Below are 27,101 nucleotides of genomic sequence, written 5' to 3'. Positions count from 1 at the left end.
ACGCATAGGCTGCACTTCAGAATTCTCCGTTCACTGTAACTTCTTGAGGCACTGCAGTCAGCAATGACGTTTTCTCCTAACCATGCCCGGGCAGACGGCGTTAAGTGTTGATAAAATCAAGCCATTTCTACGAAATGAATGATGATAAGTGGGCGAGAGGGGGGGCTTACCAGTTAACCGGAACTCTCGCGTTAGCCCATCACATCCTTAGAAAGCCGTAAAGCTCTACGTATATTATACAAATCAACTTTTATTTTGTTCTTGATCGTTTGTTGTTTCGTTTCTTCGTTATCATGGCGGCTGCATTGCGAGGTGCCTTCATAATTACGACTTTATGTTCAGTGAAATGAAGCGAGAGAGGTTGTTGTACTGGCTGTAGTGCATGGGAAGTTTGCAACCCTCGGATCGTGGTAGGTTGCATATGAATACATCTGAGTGCGTATTTGGAAAGCATGTGCTGCACGATGCAGTCATTCGCAATGAGGTACATCTGTACGTGCGTGCGTCCATCCGTGCGTCCATTCATGCGTCTGTATGCCCGTCCGTTCGTCTGTCTGTCCGTCCGTCCGTCCGTCCGTCCGTCTGTCTGTCTGTCTGTCTGTCTGTCTGTCTGTCTGTCTGTCTGTCTGTCTGTCCATTCGTACATCCGTCCGTCCACTTGTCACTCACACTAGCACCAACTGCTGAGTGAGTCATAGAAATAGGTAGTTACGAACGGGTCACAAAAAAAAATTGCCCGCAGCTTCCCTCGGGGGAACACTGAGGAGGATGCGGAGCATATAATTGGTTAACGGGGTGTTAAAGTGCGACTTACTTGGGTCGATGGCTAAATTGGTTAACGTGGTTGTGAAATGGGGTGTTAAATTGCGACTTACTTGGGTCGATGGCTAAATTGGTTAACGTGGTTGTAGGAGGGGGTGTTAAATGAGTGAACACGTACACACGTATGCGAAAGGGCGGCGCTGGTCGAAGGGACGTCGATCATTGTGTTTGTGGATTCGTTGGAATTCATTTCACCGCGACCTTGGACGTCGACGCGCCGTACAAACCAACCGACGAGCGGCAACTGAGCGAGCGAGCGCCGACCTTGAGTATATATACAGCACGACGGCGCATGCACTGTCAGCTGTTGAATGTTCTCGAAGCGCGACGCCACATGCGCGTCCACTGGAGAATCAGGAGAATTGTAGATGTCGAACGCGGTGTGTAGAGGAGGAAGGGTGCACAGATGGTGGAGGAGTGAAGCGCGCGCGGTGTGTAGAGGAGGAAGGGATGCACAGATGGTGGAAGAGTGGGCGACGGCGCGGCGGCGCATGCGCGCGCGTCAGCTGTCGAATGTTCGAGAAGCGGTGCGGACGGCGCACTACAAGGCGCGAGTATAAGATGCTCCGCATCTAAAAGACATGCATGGACAGACCCACCGCTTTAGAGGCTTTGCCCCTAATAGTTCGAGTGTCAACGTCGGCAGGTATCTCGACCTACTTGGGGCATGACGATAGTTATAGCGCGAGAACAAAACGACGACACAGAGACAAGAAGGACACGAAAGACACGAGTCCTTCTTGTCTCTGTGTCGTCGTTTTGTTCTCGCGCTATAACTATCGTCATGCCATACCAACTAGCCCAAGCTGCCACACTACTTGGGGCGTCGACCGGAGCCAACCTCCTTGGCTGGGGAAGCACCATCTGCTGCGCGCAGCTCTGGGGCAATCAGCCTAATGCAACTCTGCATTTTCAGGCATGGACTTTTTGTACCATATTGGCTCGATTTATTATCAATAAAAGTTATTGCTCCGGTTTCACGTCCCAAAACGACGATATGATTAACCACCAGAGATACCTTCGTGGACGGCACCAGAGATTTCGATTACCTGGGATTCTTCAACGTGCACCTAAATCTAAGCGCAGCGGCCCCTAAAATGTCATCTCAGTCAGAATCAGGCGGCCGAGGATCGATCCCGCGACCTTCTGGTGAGCAGTGACACAGCTCCGGTCAGCAGTCGAGTTCTATACCTACTAGACCACCACGGCAGGTTACCCAGATGGAAAAGTGGTGCCGTGCTACGATAGTCCAATGTCGGGATGGGGTAGCTTTCAATCGGAGTCTCATTCGGGCCTGCTACATATTTAAACATTTATTCCCACAAACGTCTACATGTGGCTTAAAATTGCACTTGCGTTTATTGCTGCTCTGCTCCAGCTCGCAGAAAAATCGGCCTCATTCCATGGTGATGAGCAAACACTATCTGCGCCATGAGGAATCTGCCTGCCGACAAGGCTAAATTCCATATCCCATGTCTGTTGCTTTATCAGCTTTCAGCCTGTTACCTACAATTGTGTTATATTTTATTCTCATGGTTTCCATGTATCTCAGTTTTACTTAGGTTTTTTTTTTCATCACCATTGCCACATAATTAACTTATCTTTCCTTTATATTGCTAATCTCGTTGCTTTACACCTGTTTCTTGTTAGTTCTTTTAGCGCATTCTTGCTGGTTGTTTACTTACGTTTCTTGTTAGTTCATCGAGTGTTTCATAAATCGAGTTGTTTTACCCCAATGTTGTTAAATGTAATTGCTGTACATAATCACCCATGTTATCGCGTTGATCATTTTTGTGACTGTGAAAAATGTCCTTGATTGCTGCGCAGACTTCACCATACATTATCATTTTGCGATATAGTCCTGTTATTAGCACATCGTGCGGTTTCCCATGTTAATGTCTGTGCCACTGTCATATACTTGATATTATATACTAAATAGACACGTGTTGGAGGCGCCACATGTATATAAGCAGATAATTTCGCATTTGTAATGTACTCCCTGACGAAGGCCGGACGCCAGCCGAAACGTAAGAATTAAAAAAGTTCTCGTACGTTCGTCCGCTCAGGCCAATTTCTCTCTCCCTCTCTGTATGTATGTATGTATGTATGTGTGTATGTATGTATGTATGTATGTATGTATGTATGTATGTATGTATGTATGTATGTATGTATGTATGTATGTATGTATGTATGTATGTATGTATGTATGTACGTACGTACGTACGTACGTATGTATGTATGTATGTATGTATGTATGTATGTATGTATGTATGTATGTATGTATGTATGTATGTATGTATGTATGTATGTATGTATGTATGTATGTATGTATGTATGGGCAGGCATGGTGGCGAAAGTGGCCGTAGCGTTGCAAATAGTGAAGAAGATCCTCCATGAGAACGGTAACAACGAGACTCTGGCCGAAGCTGTCGAAATAAACGCTTCCGTTGTTACTGTTCTCACAGAAAATCTACTTCACTGTATATATTTTATTTCATTATTTTTCATTTAAAAATACCTCACAGCGCTGTGTTGAGACAGTGTAAGGAAGGCGGTACAAAAGGTGCAATTTGAGTATCGCTCACAAAATACAAATATGGGAACATATTTCATGAACCAAGTAACAAAGAGCAGTGCAATAGAAAGTAGGTACGGCATAACTGAAAAAAACAATCACAACACTAGCAAAGACAAAACGTATAACTGGGAAACAAGCACACGGGGCATTATCTCTAAAGTAATGCAATCAAGCATATTTTATAAAATAAATGAATTGACATATCAAGAAAGAAGAAGAAAACGCAAAAAGCCACACTACGGTGTCATAAAACGATGAATTAAAATAAAACAAGACAGAAAAGTTATAATGACAGAAAGGGCGTACAGATATAATGGCAGACTTCTTCGTGCTTCCTTGGCCACATAAGTGGACAATGCGGCGCGGAATGTACAAATGTTTTCTGGACATGCGATGCTATCTGGCAGAGAATTTCAACATCGGACAGCGCGTGGAAGTGCTGGGCTATTAAATGCACGTGTTGATACGTAAATGCGCATACAGCTAAAGTTATTATGAAGCCTGTGTGACGTAGAATAGGGCCGTGTCGAGCATGCCAGTGTTCGAGACGAGTGAATTAATTTGTGAAACAGTGTCAGCAAGGCAATGTCACGGCGAATACTCAAACGTTGCAATAAAAGGTCTAGTTTGATTTGTGTGATACCAGGGTTTTAATTGTTTGAATTAAACCGACTTGCACTGTTCTGAACTCGTTCTAATACGTCGATCAGGTATTTCTGGTGAGGAGATTAAATAGGATAGGCGTACTCTAGTTTAGGGCGACCAAGAGTGAGGTATGCTAGCTCACGAACATTCGTAGGAGAATTTTTTAAAATTTCGACGCAGGTATCCCAAGGATCGGGTAGCTTTGACTGAAATGGAGGTGAATAGTTCAGACCAAAAAATATTTTAAGTGAGTGCGATTCTCAGATATTTATATTGTGTAGCAATTGCAAAAGTGTCTTTACTGATATGGTATGAATGCAATGAAGGTGTAGCTTTCCGAGTGAATGACATTAATGTGCATTTCGCGTTTTTAACGCCCTTAACCATTCAGTGCACCTCTTACTTATTTTTGTAGGTCATGCTGAAGAACCAGATGGTCGTCTGTTTTTTCTATTGGGCGATATACAATGCAGTGATCGGCAGATATTCCTATAGTACAGGACACATTATGTGGGAGATCATTAATGAATATGAGAAAAAGCAAAGGACCGGGAAGCCCCGCCGCGGTGGTCTAGTGGCTAAGGTACTCGGCTGCTGACCCGCAGGGCGCGGGTTCGAATCCCGGCTGCGGCGGCTGCATTTCCGAGGGAGGCGGAAATGTTGTAGGCCCGTGTGCTCAGATTTGGGTGCACGTTAAAGAACCCCAGGTGGTCTAAATTTCCGGAGCCCTCCACTACGGCGTCTCTCATAATCATATAGTGGTTTTGGGACGTTAAACCCCACATATCAATCAATCAAAGGACCGGGAACACTTTCTTGTGGTACACCAGACGATACTGCATTTGAGAAGGACGAAAAGTTATTTGCAATGGTGAATTGGTGACGATTACAGAGAAAATACCGGAGCCATGATAAAGTGATACTGCCCAATTAAGAGCTGGAAGTTTTCAAATAAGGCGAAAGTGTGCGACGCGGTCAAACCGCGGCCTTGAAAAAGTCAAGAAGAGAAAAACAGTCAGTTCGTAGGCTCTTGTTAAAGTTTCTGTGTGCTAAATTCAAGCAACTGTGTTTCTCACGATAGGCCCGTTTTAAAAGCACGCTGCCTTGAAAAAGTCAAGAAGAGAAAAACAGTCAGTTCGTAGGCTCTTGTTAAAGTTTCTGTGTGCTAAATTCAAGCAACTGTGTTTCTCACGATAGGCCCGTTTTAAAAGCACGCTGATTATGGAAAGATAACTTGTTAATCTGAAGGTGTCTGTAAATCTGCGAGGCGATAAAGTGTTCGCGTAGCTTACAAGAAATGCACGCCGAAGAGATTGGACGGTAAGTTTTGCAGGACAATTTGTTGCCATTTAATAACCAATATAATCTTTGCGAATTTAGTGTCTCTCTCTCTCTCTCTCTCTCTCTCTCTCTTTATATATATATATATATATATATATATATATATATATATATATATATATATATATATATATATATATATATATATATATATATATATAGTTTAGTAGATCCTCCGTGAGCGGTCACAACGTGGTTTATTTCGACGTTTCGGCCTAGAGTCTGGCCTTCATCATGTATGAAGGCCAGACTCTAGGCCGAAACGTCGAAATAAACCACGTTGTGACCGCTCACGGAGGATCTACTAGACTATATGCAACGCTACGGCCACTCAACCACCATGCCTGCCTACATATATATATATATATATATATATATATATATATATATATATATATATATATATATATATATATATATATATATATATATATATATATATATAGGTACTTGCCATTTTGTGCCTGCTGCGGATGCACTCAGGGTGTTATTGCTTTGGCAAACAACGCTGGTCTGTCATCAGCATATTGATGAAGAACAGGTCCCAGGACCCCGGGATCTCGAAGTTCAGAAAGTGATCTGCGTCAAACTTAAGTGCCCGACTATGCACGAAAGGAGGCTGAAAGGAGCGAAGGAGTTTCTGTCGAGAAAACATGTGGGAGCTACAAATAATGAATATCGACACAATGTGACGGTTGTGTGCAACGCAAACTGCCGGCCTGTTATAGAACAAACATAGAACGGACGTATCTTTTTGTGCCGGCACAATACCTGCAACACAATTTGCTATGTCAGGTGACAGTTCGCCAGCGCCGCTGCAGGCTTACGTCGCTCAAAGTTTCACAGAAAACTGCGAGGAAAACGCGTCACTTACACGAGACAAAGGAAACGAGGGCCACTTCAAGAAGTCGTTTCTGTTTTTAGACACAATATTAGTGATAACTAGCAGAGAAATATTCTAAAGGAAGGGTAGGGGGTATTCATGATATGAATTTGAAAAAAGTACATAGCACGAAGATATAACAGGAACAGAATCAGCAACATTCAAACTCGAATGTTGGTTTCATTCAATACGCAGAAATACCGATTCGGTCAGTACGGACTCAGTCCCATAATATTATGAATTTGTATTGCCGCACCCATTCTTCTGAACTATTGAACAATAAAAAATTCTTGTGCACGCCTACTTAAGCTTGTATCCGTGATGAGCGCTTCTGTCACCATGACACGCCCACAATACAATTTCGACGCAAAATTCGGAACTTTTGCGACTTATTGGTGGCACTACTATACATCCGACATGGCGGTCGTGGAGATGATCACCCCGAAAGACACGATACCGGAAAGTACTTTCTTGGCGAAGACTGCCATTCTTCATGCTTCGGTGGCCCTTGGAGTGTGTTTTTGAGAAAGTGGGGGGAAGCGCTAACATAATTTATTAAGTGAATAAATGCCGGGTAGCATATTGGGAAGATAAATATGCGCGAAATCGTATCGTATCGATCAGACGAACTAAGCGCGAGAACTGCAAAGCTGGAAGTCGCTGTATACTCGTGCAGAAAATGGGTGCTGTATACATTCGCGGCCCCTTGTTATTTGCCTGCTATATTTCACACTCTTAACCCCTGATGGCTTTTTGGGGCGCTAATTTGAACGGGACGCTCAATTTTACTCCCTCTGTATGTAGGCTGCGAGCATCGAGGCTCGCAGTGAAATCAGTCGCATGTTTATTTTGTTTTCTACTTTCATTTAACTTGAAAAATTCAAAGGGTTACGGTAATGTCGAGACCGTTCACGACGTTGAAAAGCGACCACAAACACGTGAACACAACCAGCAGCATCTGCTGTTTGAAGTAGGCTCAAAACTTCAATCATCTCAACACAGCTTCCGGCCACCACCGCTCAGCGGCGCCACGGTAACTGGAAGTTGCGAATAGGTACTAACACATTATCACAACATCACACCCCACTCAAATGCGCTCCCCTCACTATCACAGTGAATCATAGCAACCTTGCGTGGATGTTCTCGATTATACTTGCAGTTACACCAAGAAACGTGAACCAACCACCTGGAACCGATAAGGATAGAATTATACTGCTCCGTCTGCCCTCATTGCATGAACCTTGTCATCCGCTCTGCCTGCGCGAATATTTATCCCTCGCTTATTTTCCTTTGCAAACCATTTCAGTATTTCAGCTAGTGCCTTGTCTGAGTCCAAAATGGAAAACAGGCTGTCCACGGCTTCCTGGTGCATCCCTGCAGGGTGGAACGACAGCTTATACCTCTCTCCTGATGAAGAAATAGACTTAGACATATTGAAGACCATCACCTTGGTCATCAACGCCTATCCTCATCTTCCACGTCATTGCGTCCCGCCTACCCACCGTGCCTCAACTTTCATGCATACAAAGAGCAACGTTATTCATTTAAACACCCACCCACCCACGGGCACTAAACACTAAACTTAGGGAAATACACAATCGACGCATTTAAGATGCGAAGCAGCTTAAGATGGAGTTCGATTCGGTGTGCGTGCGGCGTGACCATGGACCCTTACTGCGCACGCGCCAACCCCCTCGTGTCAGCGCGAGGAGTTGGGGTGGAGAGAGTGTGGTGGAGGGGGTGGCATGAGCGCGCTACCTGCACTCCACACATCCCCCGGCAGCGTGGGCGAGAAACTGCTACAGATATGGAACACGGGCTCGACATGCCCAAACGCAGTGTCAGCAGGCGAACCCCGCCGTACGCAACGCCGACGTCAAAGCCAAGCGTCAGTGTCCAGCCAGACAGACCATGCGAGTCCAACCTCTGTGCAGAACGTCTCACTAGACAACTTCAAAGCCCTGGCTACGACGGTGCCAACTCCAACAAAATAGACCATCACCCGTTAGAGGGGACCACGAGGCGATGCGAAGCAGCACGGGGGTCGCACACTGCGTTTTAATCGGTCTCACTAGGTGTCTACGTCAACAGCAACATAAGAGCACAAGAACAACACAAACGATAACACTCAATACGCAACATTAACAGAGACATAACGTAAACGCCTGTATAGTTAAACCGATGCAAACGTGGTCTGTGCCACCCACGCTGCTTTGCATCTCCTCCCGGTACTCTTCAAGGTTAATTCACACGAGGGGATAAAGGAGGAATTTTCGCATCGGACGGCGCATCACGTGACGCAAACGTCATCGAAACTTGCCGTCCTCGCTTCATCCGCTCTCCTCCGCTTGCAGCACAAATGGAAATGCGTCGCAGCTATTTCGATTCATCCGTTTGACGGTCATCTGCCCTCGATCGAGAGAAATTCAGCGTCAAATCTGTCAACACAGGTCATATTGGCGTGGCTAAGATGCAGGCTGCAGGCTTACAAAAAACCACGTCTTTTAGTTTTGCGGCAACGACCGAATGTGTTTCGTGTGACAGTGGAAGAGGCGAGTGGTTTTTGGTCGCATAAGCGCGCTGCATAAGCATAGGAGTCGAGGGTATGCACGAGGATTCGGCGAGCGTAGCTCCGGCAATGTGCATGCGACATATCGGCTGCTGCGCCGGATCAAACTAGTCACGTGACTATTCGTTCCACGGAGCAGCGACATTTCGCCCTCGCGTGTGAATCTAGCTTTGGCCGGAGATGGTGCGATTTCAAGGGCTCCTTCCAAAATGAGAACCCAATAAGTCTATTGCGCAAAGTAAGAGAGTAGACTCAATAGAATGTTCCCTTAATTTTTCGAAGAAATTGCTTTTCTTGAAAACTTCCTTCGGGATATTTCTCCTATTCTTATGCATCAAATCGGCTTGGGCCAGTTATACCTCCTGGTGGGGCGGGGTCGCTTCAACTGTCTGTTTAGTCATTTTCACACAAAGGGGTACAAAAAGCACACACGCTCACGCACGCACGCCCGCAAGCACATCTTTTTTACTTCAACAGCAGCTAATTGTTGGAAGTTGGTTTGCCGTGTACAGACGGGTCCACTACTAAAGGGAACAACCTCATGGGCAGCATGTTTAGATTTCGCTATCTTACGGAATTATAGCGGCTTAGATATGCATAAGACTACTGGTGGTTCAAACTTCTGACTCCTTTTGACAGACTATATACTTGCATGAAGATTGGTTCCTAATCCACTTGCTCTTTGAGGACCACGAATATTGATGGTGTGCATTCGAGTGTTCCCTTTAACAGTGAACCATACTGTACGTCAGACCATTCCTTTGCGCCGACTACGAATGTTTGTGTCATGGCTGAATATAACGACGCTTTTTTTTTATTATTATTCGTCATGCCAAATCGCTCATCTTTAGTTTCCCTTTCTTCACAGTGTGTATATGTGTGTGTATAAGGGGGGGAGGGTGAGAACGCACTCACCAAAACGGCCTTCAGCCGAATAAGCTATGACGTGGCTATTATTATAACGGCTTCTGGTGCATACTTATCAAATTAAGCATCACATTTAGAGAAGTGATCTTTTGTACAATTCAGAAAAGGCTGGCGCCTATCTTCAGCTGACAACAATTGAGGCTATTCATGACTAAGGCTCGTTTGAAGGATATAGTTCTTTCAATCATTTGTGGATGTTCGTCACACTGATGACACATTTAGCTTCTGCACAACGTAAATTCTAGAGTGCGGGCTCCATATTTCTGCGCTGATATTTCGTGCTTTGGAAGTATAAAGTCATTTCGAATCGCAGCATCCTTTAATGTAATGCGAGTGTTCTCATGTGAAATAAAGCAGCCGGCAGCAGCTTATCATTTTTCTTCTCAATAAAGAGAGCACATACCAGCATACGCGGAGCCTCTAACAGGCGTTATTCCAGCGCATGCGCAGTCCAACGTCCACATTTCGCAATCGCAAATCCTATGCGCTAAAGTTATTACGGGTAGTACGACGTGGCTGGTCTTCTTTTGTCATAAGTGTACAGCCCATTGTTGTTCTTTGGGTAGCGAAGGAGAAGTTTCAATTTGTATCTCGCGGCAAAAGCACGTTCCTCCAGAGCGAGCGGGGAGTTAATTCACAGCCGCGCCATGGCGAGAATTCCCGCTCTCTTTCAACGGTCGGCCTGGACGATCGCCAATTCGGAAACGCTTCGTGCGCCTTCCGACCTTGCCGCTGCGTGCGACCAGAGCCGGGACGGCGCTGCTATTTACGGCAAACAAAACAGGAAGAGCGGAGACTCTCTCATCTGCTGCGGCCATTCTTATCGCCTCATCGCATTATCTCAGCTATCAGTCAATCGCGCGAAACGTCAAATCCACGCATTGTTTCTGTTTTGTATACAGGACAATCAGACGTCCAGACGGGTCCCCGCCGACTTTATTCACGGCTGCATATCAAGCGGCCAAGACTCGGCATCCAGTTCAAATCGTCAGCGCGCTATCAGCATTACCATTTCTCTTCTCAGCTTACGTGAATGAGATCGAATGGTAGGCATAATGATGGATATAAATAAAACGCTTTTCGATCAGTCCAGTAGGCCACTGAAGTGGCCTGTGGGCTTGAACAATTTTTATAACGGGAAAGAAAGCTGTGGATGCTTTTCCCGGTAATGGAGGCTCCGGGATGCTTTTCCCGGATGATTTTCCCAAATGCTTTTGCCCTGAAAAAGCGGCCGCAATAACTACTGAAACAAGAAACCACGAGCTGCGTACTTTTGTTGTTTTTGATTGATTTGTGGGGTTTGACGTCCCAAAACAAGCATATGATTATGAGAGACGCCGTAGTGGAGGGCTCTGTAAATTTCGACCACCTGGGGTTCTTTAACGTGCACCCAAATCTGAGCACACGGGCCTACAACATTTCCGCCTCCATCGGAAATGCGGCCACCGCAGCCGGGATTCGATCCCGCGACCTGCGGGTCAGCAGCCGAGTACCTTATAGCCACTAGACCACCGTGGCGGGGCACTTTTGTTGTTTTTGTAACAGCACCTTAGTGCTCCCCATAGCGAATGAGCACTTACAATAACGATGCAAGGGCGACGGGGACCACGTCAGCAGCGTGTGGAGATAGGTTTCCCAAGGGAAGCCACGCTCTCCACTGCCGGGTTCGTCGACTCTCCAACACGGCGCAGAGATTGCACTCGAGGCAGGACGCCAACAAACACGGCTTTATTTCTACCCGAGATACGGCACAGTGCGACAATCACGGGCTTGCAGCCCGACCGAGTGTACGCTTGCCGGCAGGCGCTACGGCTAACACACGAAGGGCGGCAGCCGAGCGCGTGCACAAGAAGACGCCAGCTAAAGTAACGTGTCTTCCTCTCGTGCAGCCATGAGTGAATCTGCCCAGCGGCAGGAGAGCAACGGGCGAACGCGAGCTACCGGAAAAGGGCGCTCACGGGCGGCTAATCAGGATTGGCGTGACGTAAGGGGGAGTGGGGGACATGGCAGTCCGACGGGACAGTATTTCTTGACGAGCCGCTGGTGAGCATTACCGAGAGCAGGACACTCACACAAGAGGTGGGACAATGTTTCCGCCGCGCCGCAATCAGCGCAGTTCGGGAGATCGCGCCGCACAGACAATGCTTCCTTTTACCACTGGCCACACGGAGCCGGTCCTCAGGGCTAGGAAGGGCCCTAAAACGCGACGGGTTAAACCAGGTCACAGGCATGGGGGAACGGGGGCGTTCTGCAGCACACCAGAGTCAGGATACTCGCACGCTACCCCCGGTGAATGTAGCTGCGTGCCGAGTCGAAGGAGCTTGCGCAGTCCGTTAGCTGGGTCTCGGCGGAATGTGCTCGTTTGGCAAGTTCATCAACAGCCTCGTTCCCCGCGAGGCCGGCGTGTGAAGAGATCCACTGAAGCACAATGTCACAGCCACGCTCTTGAAGGACAAGTAGGCTGCGTGCAGCGTGCTGAGCCAGAACTGGCCACATTCCTCCCTCGCAAGCGGCAGGCTTCGAATCGCAGAATATTGCTGCGCTCGTAACGGCTGGCGACTCGCGTAGGAGGTCGGCAGCCAACAGAAGCCCGACTAGCTCAGCTGTTGTTGAGAATGCGCAATACCGCGAGCAGCACTGTCACTCCATGTCAAACTGAAGGCCTATGCAGGCGGCCGCAGCAGAGCCATCACGCAGGACGAACCCATGAGTGAACACTTGCGTCCTAGCGGCCAGGTCGCCGTACACTTTCGCCGCCACCTCCTGCGTCACGGCACTGAGCGGGGTGCGGCACTTCAATCAGACCCCCGGCAAGTGCAAATTCACTCGAAGGGGCACTCGCCGGTGAGGGGGCGGCCAGCGCGGAGGGTGCACGCGATAGTCAGCCAAGCGCTCGCACAAGCTTGGGGAACGATGCTCCAAAGGGAAAGGCATGCTCAATTTCCACATTCCCACCTCATAAAGACCGATTCCAGCCTTTGAAAGAGGCTGTCCAAGGCCTAACAGCAAAGTCGCCTTAGCCGCAAGGGGGCTGGCAAATCGAGCATTGTCCAGCAGGACGGTGTCGCCTCCACGAAGGCCAGGACAGAAAAAGGGTACCACACAACACGGAGAGGCGAGGTTGTCGCTTCCGTTGACACGAGTACACGGTTGTCCAAAGTTACCCTAAATATCCACTCAAAGTTCCACAACATCAGGGAGAACCCGCTGTCAAGAAGGAGGTATGCAGCTCAGAGGGAACAGGGGCAAGCCGCACAACAGGGGCAGACAGCTCGCTTGTTCACCGGACTCGATAAGTTGCAGCCGGGAAAGAAACAACCATGCTCAGGAATGAGCTCAAGGTTGAGTGGGCGGACCAGCCGCCGGAAGCGACCGCCAAAGCCCCCAGGTCGGTTAGCTGGATGGTGATGTCAGCAAGAAGAAGGCGGAAACTAGGCCTCAGCGAAGAAGGCCTGGGACAGTAGACCACCGATCAGGAACAGGCATGTAGACGTGTGTACGAGCAGCGTAGCGCTTATTCTCCCTTTACTAACGTGGTCGGAATAAGGTCGAGCTGCCTGGTAGTGGGAGAAAGGCTGCCTAGCTGCTTAAGTGCGTTTCTGCAGGTTGTACCAGTGGCGTGACTTTGGGGCAGCCTTCTCACGGTTTTCCTGCGGTTCGGTGACTCACGGATTTGAACACGTCAACTTCTTGGTATAAGGGCTAGTATGGCAGTCGCCAGAGACAACTCCTTATTCTGGGACGAATCGGCTCTCTAAAAATAAGGTTGGCCCTGATCTACACTTTCGAGTCGAAATGACGACAATATGAGCCGAACTGAAGACGGCTAAAGCGAAAGCGAGTGTTGAAGATTGGGCGAGTTGGCTCGTCGTACTTGAACTGGTATAGCGCATTATGGGGAAGAAGAAACGGCTGAGCAGACCGACACAAGAGAACAGAGCGCTCTGTTCTCTTGTGTCGGCCTGCTCAGCCGTTTCTTCTTCCCCATAATGCGCTATACCAGTTCAAATAAAGCGAAAGCATTAGCTTAAATTCGCCATGAGTTTTCCTCTTTCAATCCGTGAATACTAAACGGTGGCGGTGGTGACGCTGATTTATTATGCATATTGAAATGTTTAGACATTGTATTTCATATACAGCGGTGTGTGATGTGTCATGTCTGCGCTTGCATCGGCAACCATATGCGAAACCCTTGGTTTCCTGCGAGGTGCCTAGTGCCTTTATGCACGGTTTTCGCATGTATTGTGGAAAAGTCGAGAGCAACGTATTCGATGAGTGCAATCTAAATTCCTGACAATATTTAGTTCGTATATTTCTTGGGAATTTCGCAAGGGTGGCGCTTTGAGCTGTGCAGAAAGGCAGCAGCAGCGCTGTGCGGCTGAGCTGGCCATGAAGTTGACAGAACTGCTCAAATTGAAAATTTTCTAAATAGAACCACCGTAGCGAGGGTGCCACAAACAAAAGTTCACGTCCCCACTGTGGGTTACAGACGATTCTTTTTTAATGCTCATTGCCGAAACAATGGTCCGACGCGGTAAAGTAGCCAGCTACGATCAAGTTGCCAGTTAGCGAGAACATCACGCACTTGAGAAAAAATCGAGGCATAACGGAAATCGCCCACACTTCGGCGAGCGATATCTGTCCGCTGTTCAGCTGTGGAAAGAACCGGGAGCAGATGGATCGAGAGGCTTAAGGACTGATGTCAGTGCTAGCAACACGAAACGTCTGGCGAGAGGAATCCTTCCTCGACCCGAGAATAAAAATGTCGCGGCAAGCAAGAGAGCACGCGAAAACTGGGGCTCTCCGAATGGGTGGCGGCGCTAATTCAATTCGGCTGATCATCCAAGCGAAACTATCACCGCGACAAAACAGTGTCAGCGGAGAGCACGCGCATATGCACAGCGGAACCTCAATAGCTGCACTTATCCGTTTGTGTTGATGGCAAAAGAGATTCGCACGAAAGCTTGGGACGACGTGCACGCGTCGGAGTTATCCCGAGAGTAAGGCATGAGAAGTTCAAGAACACAAGGACTGTGGTCACGAGTTCACAAGTGTCGACACTTTCTTGCGCTGACATCACGAAAAATTGGCGCTGCGTAGATGGTGGTTGTCCTTTCTCTGGCTTTCTTTACTACCCCTTGATATACGTTGTACATATATCCTATGTTTGTGAAGTGCGCTTAGCGCCGTCGACGTAATGAGGCGCTGCTAGTGACGTCACGACGCACGCTCTCCGCCCAGCCCAAAGTTCACCACCGCGCCCTCTATGATCACGTGACAACTCACAGCTCTCTCCGAGCACAGCGTACGCTGCATCGGGCATTTAGTTTCCTAAATATAAAATATAGGGAACTTGGGCGCTATTGTGTCTATGGGAGCTGCAACGCACGGCGCTTCAGCGAGTATGGGAATTATGGGTAGTACACGGAGTTGTCTAATCTTCGTACTTCTGGCTCCATGTGTGCTCGTGTGGCTTGACGCTAGTTTCTCGCGAAACAAAAATCACCAAATGTTCAGCGGTTGTGCTTCATCACCTCTTTTTTTTTTTTTAGGCTTACCATGTCAAATCGGACCAGGTAGTTTAAAAAAGTCGTTCTTTCCTTCGAAACAAAACCGAAACATAGCAATAAACGAAGCCAGAAGTGCCACAAGTGCGATTAGCCGCCCACAAGTACGCAGACTCTATACGAAAAACCGTGTGCTACCCAATCATTCCTATGGTCGCTAAACAATCGCAGCGCCGGAGTCCCCTCTATAATTAATTTTAGGAAACTCCATGCGCTGGAGGCTCCTTCCCGGCGCGATGTGCTCGGAGGCAGCTTTGCAGCTGCTGTGCCAGTTGTCACGTGATCACACAGAGCAGTGGCGAGCTTTGGGCTGAGCTACAAGTGCCTCAGTATGTCGACGGCACCTACCACTGTCCACAAGCATGAGATAGGTCTATACGAGGCTACGTTATGCTTTACCCTCTCCCGTTCTCATTTACATTCTCCGAGCTCTGTCTTCCCTTTCCCACCACTCTTATCTACTGCACTGTACACACATGGCTACGCTGTGCATCCGCTCCTCTGTGCACAGCTGCGCCGAGTGTTGAGCGGAAGCTCAAACAGCTCCGCTGTCGAAAAGAACTTGCGCACTGTAAGTGGAAGAGCCTGAGATGCATCTTCACCATCGCAGCAATGGGGCCGACTCATTTACAGCCGAAGCGTGTAGCAACGTCACGGGCCGAGGAATGCCGCCGAACAATCAATCATCACCGTCTGTGGAAACCCTCCCGACGCCCACCGACTTGCTTGCTTGCTGTGCGTGACACAGCAGTTGCAGTGCATACAGCCGTGGCTTCCACAAGGACTCCCGGTGGTTGTTACGGCAGCAGCTCCGAGTGAAGATGTCATAAAAGGCGCAACCGGCGCGGTTTCCGCAGGCGAGTCGCCGCCTGACACGCTTCGCTGGCAAGGGCATGAAGCCAGGTGAACGAGGCCAAATCGACGAGCTTCCAGCCACGTTACGTCAAGCATAGCGCACGAATTCACGACGCCAAAGCGAAGGCAAGCACATCTATCTACTCAAACATGGTTTCATGCCCCGTCATCAGTTCTTGCGCCGCTTCTAACCACCGATAGCTCAGTTGAAGTGCTCGAGTCACAATTACGCTTCGCACATTGACGCCCGCTGACAGAACAGATACGAGATCTTCATTGCCAATGCAAAGCGCGAGAGAATTCCAATGCCGAGTCACCGCTCTCGACGCCATCGTACTGCAGATGTTCAGGAGAAGGTTTGAAGGCACAGAAAGAATCTTGCAGACATGAAAACTTCATGCTGTACTGCCGTCATTCCCATGTATGTGATTCTGTACACCTGACGAACAGCTGCGAGAAAAACGCGCAGCTGCTGAATTTCCCTCTGCTTGTTTATTATCTTTTTTTTAAAACATCTTCCCAACGATTTCGACAATAATCACGCGCAGAAGCACTGCAGACAACGAGACCTTGAAATGCTTTGTTTTTGTTTCTTCAGTTTGTTCAGCTTACACGCGTATAAAAATCATTACCGGGAAGTTCACGAAGAGGACGCGTGAAAAAAGGAAACAAGACTAACACTGGTGTTTACAGGTACCTCAGTTACCCTGCAACATTACGATAAAATCACGGGGCGGATCGCTGACACATTGCTAAGAATGAAAACAGTTACACATGCAAGCTGTCGGCTTCCTTAGAAAGAAGTACTCATCAACAAAAAAAAAACAAGAAAAAAAGATTTCCCCAGCGTTTTTTTTTTTTTACTACTGGCAATCTACTCCGCACTGGGAAGCCGTATGGGGCGTAAATATTGCAGAATAATTGATTGATTTGTTGGGTTTAACGTCCCAAAACCACTACATGATTATGAGAGACGCCGTAGTGGAGGGCTCCGGAAATTTCGACCACCTGGGGTTCTTTAACGTGCACCCAAATCTGAGTACACGGGCCTACAACATTTCCGCCTCCACCGGAAATGCAGCCGCCACAGCCGGGAAAATATTGCAGAATAGAGAGAAGAAAATAATAACAAAAAATAAACGAAATATCATATGTGCAAGTGAACTTGATAAATATATCAACCACACGTAGACACCCGCTGGTTTTCAGTGTAATTCCGTCCCACGTTTAGGGCAGATTTCTTGAAATAAATTTCCTTGGCGTTACATACAACGGCGCCTTTTCCCGTATTCTTTCACGTGCCTTGTCTGTTTCTGCGCTGCTCATAAACGAATGGGCCCAACTCGAGCACCCTTCAGTTATGTAGTGCAATCAAGTCTCCAGCAAAAAGGTCGCAGTCTTCAAGCAACTGGCTATACACACAAAATTACTCGGCCATGGCTGCATCTCCGATCACGACGGCGAATTGTTGGAACTGTGTGTGCTGACAGTGAACCACTGATTTCGCACATGCTTGGAAATGTTACGCTGTAGTTTCCGCATATTGCCCCTCGTCGAAACTTGTTCCTTGGTGTTATTGTTATGAAAGTGATAAACAGATTCACAATAATCACAAGCTTGATCATTCACCAGATATACATTGAAAACGCGAGTATGTAACAAGAAGGGCCTCGAATCTGTACTGCCCTTCAAACGAGCAATCATTCCGCACAGGGGGGATTCCCTCAACGTATTTAAAAAGTTCCCGAACCCCTCTTTGTGCGTATTCAAAAAAACATACAGCGGAAAGCAGACGCTGCAGTAAACATCTCGGGCACATCTTGCGGTCGCACTCCCGGCCAGGAGAATAACCAACTCGAACGCGAAATTTCCGCTTTCTGAAGCGCCCTCTTTTCCTACAACGGGCCCTCCTCACTCTCTCCGGGGCAGCCGACGGTTGCGGCACGGCGTCATAGAGCAGATTACCTCTCTGCTGCTTAAACCAACAGCGGCGTTTGGAGCAAATGCGCTTCTTGCCACGTACCTGCGCCACGCTCCATAGTCTATGACAGCACTAAGTAGTTAGAACACTCTAGCCCGCTTCGAAACCGCCTGGTGAGAGCGTGTTTCATGACCAGTGCGTGACGTGGCTTTCCTATTACATACTCGTAAAACCTCGCAACCCAACGCGCTCGTCGGGACGAATAAACGGGGGTGCGAAAAATCCAAGCAACTCCAGTTGTTCTTGATGAATTCGAAAGGTTTTTTTTCCTTTTTTTTTTTGGCAAGCAACGTGGGCTTGTCGGTGTATCATTTGAAAAGCTTCGATGTAGCGCCACACGGACTTAAAAAGGGCCCTATAGTGTCCTTGTGTTCCTTCTCGTGTTCATGGGTTGACCATCGCTGCATCAAGACTGTTCAAGAATTTCTTCGGCGATTGATCCGTAAGCCAGCACATATAGTCCTCTACTGAGCTCAATCGATTAAAACTTCGAAAAGTTTTGAACGTGGCTCTTTCGGCTAGTTGGTTATACGAGTCAAAATGCGGTATAGCGCTAAAACACAAGGACGAGGAAGAGGCAGACGATAAAGGATAGCACTTCTCCTGTATCTGTTCCTCGTTCGTGTAAGTCAGAAGTATGCCGCATTTCTAGAAGTTGTTTTGGATACCTTTAATAAAAAACACAGCCCTTAAGCGTGCCGAATCAACGTGTTATCGTTAAGACCACAGTGAAAATTTTCAGTTTCTCTTTCTCTGCGTTAGGTTCACTAATTGGGAAATACTGACTAATTACTTTTGAAAAAGCCGTAACCTCAGCGAGAAACATTTAGCACAAAACTCTTAACACGCGATGAGAAATCTCGCATTTTCTAAGCAAGTAAATATAAATCTCTTCAAGTGTGAGCTGCAGGATGTAGCAAAAGCTGCTCCATTCACACATATCGACAAGACAAGCTGCCTGCCCTTGCAATATACCATTCATATTTTCATTTTTAGTGAAGAAACTCAATGCATTTGAATTTTAATTCCCCTTTGGCTACGACAAAAAACAGTAGAAAGGGATAGGATGACATTGTCATGAAGGATGTGAGAAAAAATGAAGATGATGGGAATTTAGGGCCTTGTCAATGTGTATATGAGACACGGAAAAGCAGAACCGAAAATGATCATTGAACATGCTCGTGAATACAGTCGTCCACGATGTCAATGAATCACCCGCTGACGAACACTTTTGCACACGACCAACCAAACTTGAGATTCTCTCGTTTTCACTCTCAAGTCACCATCTCTTCATTATCATCGAAGACGGTCAGACAACGACACCCTATTTAAAAAGTAAATACGTACAGTAGCAAATCTTGAAGATACCCGAGCGAAATTTGCTAGCAATAACTAGCAACGAAAAACATTTCCTCGTGCAAAATTAGCACCGTACCCCACTTCTGAGGTGTACCATGACCCTTTGTCAAAGTTGCGCCATGCTGGAACAAGCGCAGACAAACTGAAACAGAGTGCAGCCGCATTGAAATAAACAAGCAGCACACAACGACGGCGCAAACATGACAACGCTGGAAATTGTGCAATATCCGGAGGAACAATCTGAGTAGGTCGGTGCGTGCAAATCTGTGCCTTTAAAATCGCTTCAAGAAATTAAAGAATTAGGTCTATTTTTTTTCGTTAAGCTAATGAGAAGCCCCATGATTTTGTGGAACACATTATAGTATTGAGAAACCCTTGGAGGACGCCTAAAAAAGAGAGAAAGAGAGAAAGAAGTGAGCAAGCTTCCATTACATCTGCCCACGGAAGCGCCGGACCCATCGTATTTCGCTGTGCTCTATCTCCTAATGAATTCCTCGGCGGCAACCAACGCATCCCTCATTTGGGTACATCTTGGAAGTACGTACTACTTAGACGATAAGTCGTTCTCTACCACTGCAGAACTTGTCGCCATACGGTAAGCCATCCAGTTTGTGGGCGGCGAAGCACCACGTAAATGGTTAATATCTATCTGAAGCAAATTCGGCATTTCAAGCCATTGACTCTTACTAAAATAGAGGACAAACTTTCACATTGGCTTTAGAAATCATTAAATCATGCAACATAACGCACAGAAATGGTTACACAATCCCATTGCAGTGGATACCTGGACACTGTGGACTGGCAAGCAATGAGCTTGCTGATACTGAAGCAAGAGCCACTGTGCCTAACGCCCCCATTGACGTCAAAGTGCCATATTACAGAAGTGACGTGAAATCTTCATTGAGATCGCTCATGCGAGAGTGCACAACGACGGTCGCAGCCAGACCATCGATACAGGCGTCTGCGAGATACAGACCCTAAGTTGACTTTTCGCTCCCGACTAACATGAAACGACGCAACTCTCGTCTGTTACACCTAATTCGCCTGGTTGTCACATTCACTCGCCGCTACAAACACAGCTCATTCGCCGTGCGGACATCCTGAACAATGGACGTCGCTAAGTGTGCGAAATGACGGAGCATATCTTTGTGTATAGCATCGAAAAACGCTCGCTTCAACGCTGGCAAGAATAAGTGTGGCAACGCTTAGTGAAAGTTGCATTTTATCAGCAATGTATAATCAGACAAGTTCAAAAACTGCTGTAAGGGCTGAGATAAGTTTCATAAGTACAAGACCGGACACTAGACGTTAGCGAAGCCACAGTAATACGGTCGTTATCGTATATATACATAACTTGTTCCTGTCCCCATCGTCACCCTTCATTACTTTTTCCCCCCCTGTCCCCCTTCCCCTGTGCAGAGTAGCAGGCTAGAGCGAAGTAGCTCGGGACGACCTCTCTGCTTTCTAATAATTCATTTATCTATCTCTGAAATTTACGTCATTTCTAGATAATTTAAATGACGACTGTTCTTATACCTAACTTCTCACCTACAAGCTGCGAAACTTCCAGTTTCGCAGCTTCTCGTCATCCGTTTAACGTATGTGTCCGACATAGCAAGCTGATTGCTTTGTGCTCAATTTAATGTGAATATTTCCTCTCAAACATGGCTCGGGAACAATCCCGGATCCTCTGAAAAGCAACAAGCGTGAAATGCTTTGCGCAAGTTAAAATATGCAGGGCAGGCTAGGCGTTCCGTGAAAATTGTGGTATTGCAGCGCGAAAAAAGCGGCCGTGGAAAACACAGGAGCAGACCATACGCCCGTAGCCAGGAAGGACAGGGGGGTCCAAACTGGCCACCTCTCAAAGAAATTTCGATGGAGGGAAGTGCTTTTCGGCAAATGAGTACCCCACCAGGTGCCCCACAAAAACAAGACACAGCGCTGTGTGTTCCTTGTCGAGTTTCTGCACTGTTCCACCATACTGTTCAAATTATTCGTAAACAAGGAGGGCATAAGCACAACCAATTCACAGTTCTTCAAGTGCCAGAATAACGCAGTACTTACACGCACGAAGACAAATTGCAGAAAGAAATATATACGTATATATATATACACGCCACGATGACGCAGTTCTCAGCTTAATTGTCGATGCGACAGTTGAACGTGACGGACAGAAAATATTTCCTGTCTTCCCTCGAGTCGCTGGGTTACGAGCAGTTATGATGACAGGGATCTCGAACACGCAGCCCACATGCAGTCCCTTACCAGCGGCTTGGCGCACACATGACTGCCTTCGTCTGGTATTTTTTTTCTCTTAATGCACGTACGTGACTGACACGTAAGTGACATTCACTTCGAGACGCACCGATTGCGGTAACCACGTCTTAACACGTAACCACGGAACAAGAACTTCATATTTGCGATTCGGTGTACAGATTTGAGTGATTCTTGATAGCAGTATCAATATGCTTGCTCGAAACCTGAAGTCCGATCGCCTCAAAAAATGAACCGAGTTTGACCTTTTGTCGAAAGTGCTCCCCTCCTCTCGTTTCCTTCTCCGACCTTCACAGCCTTGTGACTGCGCGGTTCACCTCTGAGGTGAACTTGAGACCACTGTGCAATACCAACATGTCCAGTCTTCAACCTTAGTACCCAGCTACAGACTGAAAGGTCGCGGGTTGAATCCCACTCATGTACGCGCTTGAGGCGAAAATGCTAGAGACCCTTTAGGGGCCCGTTAAAGAACGCCAGGTCATCTGAATTCCCAGAGCCCTCCACTATACCCCATAATACTATACCATGCTGCTGGTCCGCGAAATCACCAGTAATTATTATTATTACAAAACGCATTGACAGTTTTCTTAATGCCAAAAATGTCGTTTCATTGTGTCCACGCTGACATTCTATGCAGCAATACTTTGATTTGGGCGAGTTGGAACTCAGTGTTAATAGCTGCAGGAACACGGCGCCCCGAAAGGTCGAACCCGTGTTGTGTTTCTTCGGCGTTGTCCTCTTTGTTGCACTGTGTTTCCCCATTATTAGCAGCGCGCCCTTTGACAAGGACGACAAACAAAAGCAAGCAAAAAACACCGTGAAATTACTATTCAAATCCAGCAAGTATAGACCAGGCAGGCCAGCCAGCTGTTTTCGGATTCTTAGGAGTTGCGTTATGCGTTAGTTGGGAGGAAAGGTTCCTTGTACTGCTGCAAAAATTAAGCCAACCACAGCTACTATTGTTTTTGAAAAGACAGAAGCTCATAACTCTTGTGTGGTTTCTGTATTCTGTTGCTATTATTATTGCTGTTGTTTTTGTTTTTCTAACAGGCGATACATTCGGCGTATTTTGTTGCTGTACTTCAATAAGCAGCGATATGAGTAAACGCGGCCAAAAGGCGCAGGCTAACGTAGTCTGTTTAATGTTTAAACTTACTTTCAGTTACAATTTCACGAGCAAATGTTGCTGAAAAAAAGTAGCTGAGACTTTCTAGATGTGGTAAGCTGCCGGACTGGCGCTTCTAAAAGACAACAAGAAGTCCTCGTTTCAAAGGCGCCGCATATGCATCACAAGAATGTAGGCAACGGTTGGTTCATGCCGTTTTTGCTGCTCACGCTGCAGATGGTATCGTCGTGTAGAGTTAAGACGTGACGCATTTACACACCCGCTCGTTACTGTATCGATCTGTTCTCACTAATGAATGAATGGGCGCCATCTTTGCATCCCGCGCGAACACTGCTCGAGGAACAAATCGACTTTCCTCCTTTAACGCTTTTTTCCTTCTCGTTTTCATCAAACTCGACAAGCCTCATGCTGACACCTTGCAAATTTCTCTGAAACTTTGAAACCAGCTCTCAACACAAGTTATAATGCATTAGAAGAACGCCTTGAATAGGTTCTTTATCGACGTATGTCATTTTCACAGCGATTCTTGTCACACCCCCCTCCCCCCGCGGTGCGCCCGCATATACTTCCGCATAACAAGCACCACAACGAGATCCTACGGAAAAAACGCACCAAACGTTGGGACAGCGAGGAATCATTCTTGTTGTTTTTATTGTTAAATTAGCCTCTGCGGAAATATCGCCGCCATATTTATCACCTGGTGAAGGTGGTTTCGTTGAAAACGCATTGAAGCCAATGCAGCATGAACCCACTAATATCTTCGTGCGATTCACGAAATATCAACTCACATTTCTCAGTCTCATCTAAAAGCTGGCGACAAAGTACAAACTTCAATACGGAAGAAACTGCTGTACTTCAACCAACCGTTACAAGTTGCAAAAATGTCTTGAGGGCTTCTGCGTGCGAGATTAGTTCTGCTTATATATTCGTGGCACTGTTTGCCGGTTAAAATCATGAATACGTTACATTACTGAAGTTTGCGAATATTTGTTTTAAGTAAATACGTCGCTGAATTCCAGGGCTCCTCTGATAACGCTTGCCTTACTATTCGAAAACTATGCGAACAGTGTTCTGTCCGGTTCAGACTTCGAATACTCGGCCGCAGTTACTAATCTCTTTGCGCGTTGCCCCTCGAAGATTAACAGGCGTCGTAGCAGACGAACGTTGCCAATTCGCGCGTGGCATCTCGACTTCGGGTGCTTCTGCTTCAACCGCGCCGCACGGCCGTTTCTTACTCTGCTCGTGACATAGGCTCCTCGCATGCAATGACCAAGGTCGATACCGCTCGCAACTAGGGTTGATGAAATAGCGTCCTTTTCTCACCCAAGGAGGATGTGTGCGCTGGTAGCTGCACATGCACACTACTGCGTCCAATGAAGATCACAACCTCAATTTTACACAAAAAGGGAAACAGTACGCGGTGGAGCCTCTACAGCACGTAGTATGCTGCAATTTTAGCGCGCAATCATCGTTTAAAGTCGCGCTGTCTATATTATATGGGCATGCGCGCTTTGTTCCATGCGCCTTAGTATGTGCACAGAACAAAGATGTGCATAGAACAAGTCACGCGGAGCTCAGCGGCAACGAGTGAATCCTTGCTGGATCTCTGGCGAATTGGCGAGTGAGCACCGCTGTGGCCTTCCGGCGGTGTACGAGAAGTCGCTGACGCCAGGTCAATGACGGGGCTTCTTAGGAATCCTATAGTTACTGGATCTTTCATAATCCCGTCTAGCACTCACTCCTTTATCCTTACTGCACACAGAAAGCATCACCACAAATGATCTAACGCGTTTCTCGGCGTTAGCACTGTATGATATATATAGCGGTAAAATTTCGGTAGCACTAAAACATGGTCCTCATTGACGCACGTCGAGGTCACAGCTAGCCAGGCTACTACGTTTCCTCTCATATTATAGAGGCGATCGCACCCGGTTATCAAACATAGAATCATAGCAAAAACGCAGTAACAAAGCCAGAACACTTAGAAACCATCGAGCATTCGTGGTTACATGGTACATTCTCGGTGGTGTGCTATTAGCTATGCACTTCCTAGCACTGCACTTGAAGAGAGACGCAAGGTCAATGGCACGTCGCACGCTCAGAGTGGGATCTGGTTTAGGAATATGATGGCGTCAAGTCCTCGAGAGCCGTGGCTGTAAACAAAAGCGCCAATCACTCCACGAAGCCATATCGAGGCGCCGAAAAGGCGACTCGGTCAATAATCGCACGGCCGGAAGAGATGCCCATTCATTCGGCATCGAGGAGGAAAAGAGACTCACCGGGCGCCGTCTGCCAGCTCAGGCCCCCGATGAACATCTTCCTGCAAAACAAGAGAGGGGGGCGTGTAAGACGGGAGATGTGGGCGCGCGCGCGCCGTCACGGACCCTGGGTCGTGGGCCGCCTCCGTGGGGCTGGCCGGGTTGGTGGGCTGGCTGTCGTTTTCCATGATCATGGTCACTAAAGGGAGCGCTTGGTTGCGATACGCTACACACTACGGACACACTCTGGCCGAGCAGACGACGCACAGATGGCACGACAACAATCGCAGGTGCTGGGCTACGCTAAACGACTCTTTTGGCTCGGCCGTACACTACGCGAACATGGCCCTCTGCGCAGGCCTCGACTGAGAACACGCACGACGACGCTTTTGGCTTTCCCCGCCGGAGCGCCGCAGACGCGCAGAGGGCGCCGCGCGCGCCCACCGCGAAGCCTTCGCTGGGCCACGCGATTGGTTCGCCGCGCTGGTCGCCACGTGACGTAATTCGCCAACGTCACACTTTGCGCATTCGCTCTCACTGCACCGACTCTCGCCCTCGGCTGGAAATAGTGAGCGCCTCCGGCTGCCTGCCGCAGCGGCGACATCTTCGGGCCGGCTAAAGAAGCGCGCGGCGGCTTCGACAGGCGGCGTTTCCGCAACGATCGTCGCCCCGCTTTTGTTTGCTTCCCGACTTGTGAAACTTAATTACAATGAGAAGATACTCGGTGCGAGAAAAGCAGGCGCCCTCCTCCGTCGTTCGCTTAGTTCCCGCCACGTCGGAAACGAATGCTTCTTGAATAGAGTTATCGCCGGCTTAAATGCGCACGCGCGCCACAACATCAGCGCCAGTTGTCTTCGCAGCATAGGTCGGCAAAACTTGAGGAGCTCACTCAGACTCACTCATGCAGTATATTTCGAGCTTTGGACCCACTCGGACTCACGAAAATTTTCTTCAGCCGGACTCACTCAGAATAACGGCTCGATCTGAGTCCGAGTGAGTCAGCCTAGAATGAGCTTCTTAGAACCTGCTGTGAACGCCCTTTAATACCAATATATCGCGTGATCGGTGCTCTTCTTGGTGCTGCTTGAAGTGAGTCGACTCATGAGTTTGTTTGCCGACCTATGCTTCGCGGGTCGCCTCCGTGTTAAGGAAAAATCCCGTACGTACCCCTGCGCCTCAAAAAGAAAGCGCGCCCAGCGGTCCCGCTGATTACCCAACTTCCGAGCGCTCAGTAAATGGGGTGAGAATTTATTGAGGGTTGTCGACGTAATCCTAAGGCAGGGATAGAAACGCGGTAAACGCTCATAATCGGCACACTCAAACTGCGCATTTGCTCAACTCCACAGCTGCACACTTTCTCAGCCACGTAGACTTTCTCTTAAGAAAAAAAATATTTACAGCATGTACAGAACACAAATGCTTCATAACATTACAGTAACAGGGCACATACACTTTGTCACATCTACGTATCACGACCAACATCACTACGTTGCAGTGAAGACATTTGCTCTTATATACATGACAATGTTGGCGTACATGTACACAAGAACTTTCTGTGTTTAGAAAAAATAGTTAACGGTTTAGAGCACAAGTGCTCTCTATAAGAGAGCTGTGTGCCGTCCCGCTCTCCACGAACGCTAGAGCCAGTCTACTAGACCAAACAAGAATAACTTTCTGTACGCCAAGTGCACACTCCTAGAGGCACCTGAGACCGTGAACTATTTAAAAAAAAGACATTTTACGCTGGTCCACCTCTATTTCCGCTCACGTGAACATTTTCTTTTGCCTTGCGACATAAAATACGATGGTCAGCATACTGGAAAAACTTTCTACTAATGGTGAAACGCTTCGTGAATCCCACACAATCTTCTAGGTAAACCTGATAGTCTACGTCGCATGAGCGAAAATAAAGATGA

The 27,101-nt window shown here is 47.6% G+C and overlaps 1 protein-coding gene across 4 annotated transcripts in view; it reads right to left on the bottom strand.

Annotated features, from left to right (window-relative positions):
• Nucleotides 1-25,564, bottom strand: part of Rbp6 (RNA-binding protein 6) — a 361,701-nt gene extending 336,137 nt beyond the window's left edge. For all 4 annotated transcript variants that reach the window (XM_037433718.2, XM_037433719.2, XM_037433721.2 and 1 more), the window contains exons 1-2: nucleotides 25,312-25,564; nucleotides 25,207-25,247 (exon numbers count right to left, since the gene is read on the bottom strand). In XM_037433718.2, the coding sequence (XP_037289615.1) occupies nucleotides 25,207-25,247; nucleotides 25,312-25,379 (109 nt within the window). In that variant the 5' untranslated portion in view covers nucleotides 25,380-25,564. The remainder of the gene's footprint in view (nucleotides 1-25,206; nucleotides 25,248-25,311) is intronic.
• Between the last annotated feature and the right edge of the window lie 1,537 nt (nucleotides 25,565-27,101).

Source organism: Rhipicephalus microplus, chromosome 3, assembly GCF_043290135.1.
Source record: "Rhipicephalus microplus isolate Deutch F79 chromosome 3, USDA_Rmic, whole genome shotgun sequence".
NCBI lineage: Eukaryota > Metazoa > Arthropoda > Arachnida > Ixodida > Ixodidae > Rhipicephalus > Rhipicephalus microplus.
The sequence above is the reverse complement of the archived record's forward strand: the minus strand, read 5'-3'. Positions and strand labels throughout refer to the sequence as shown.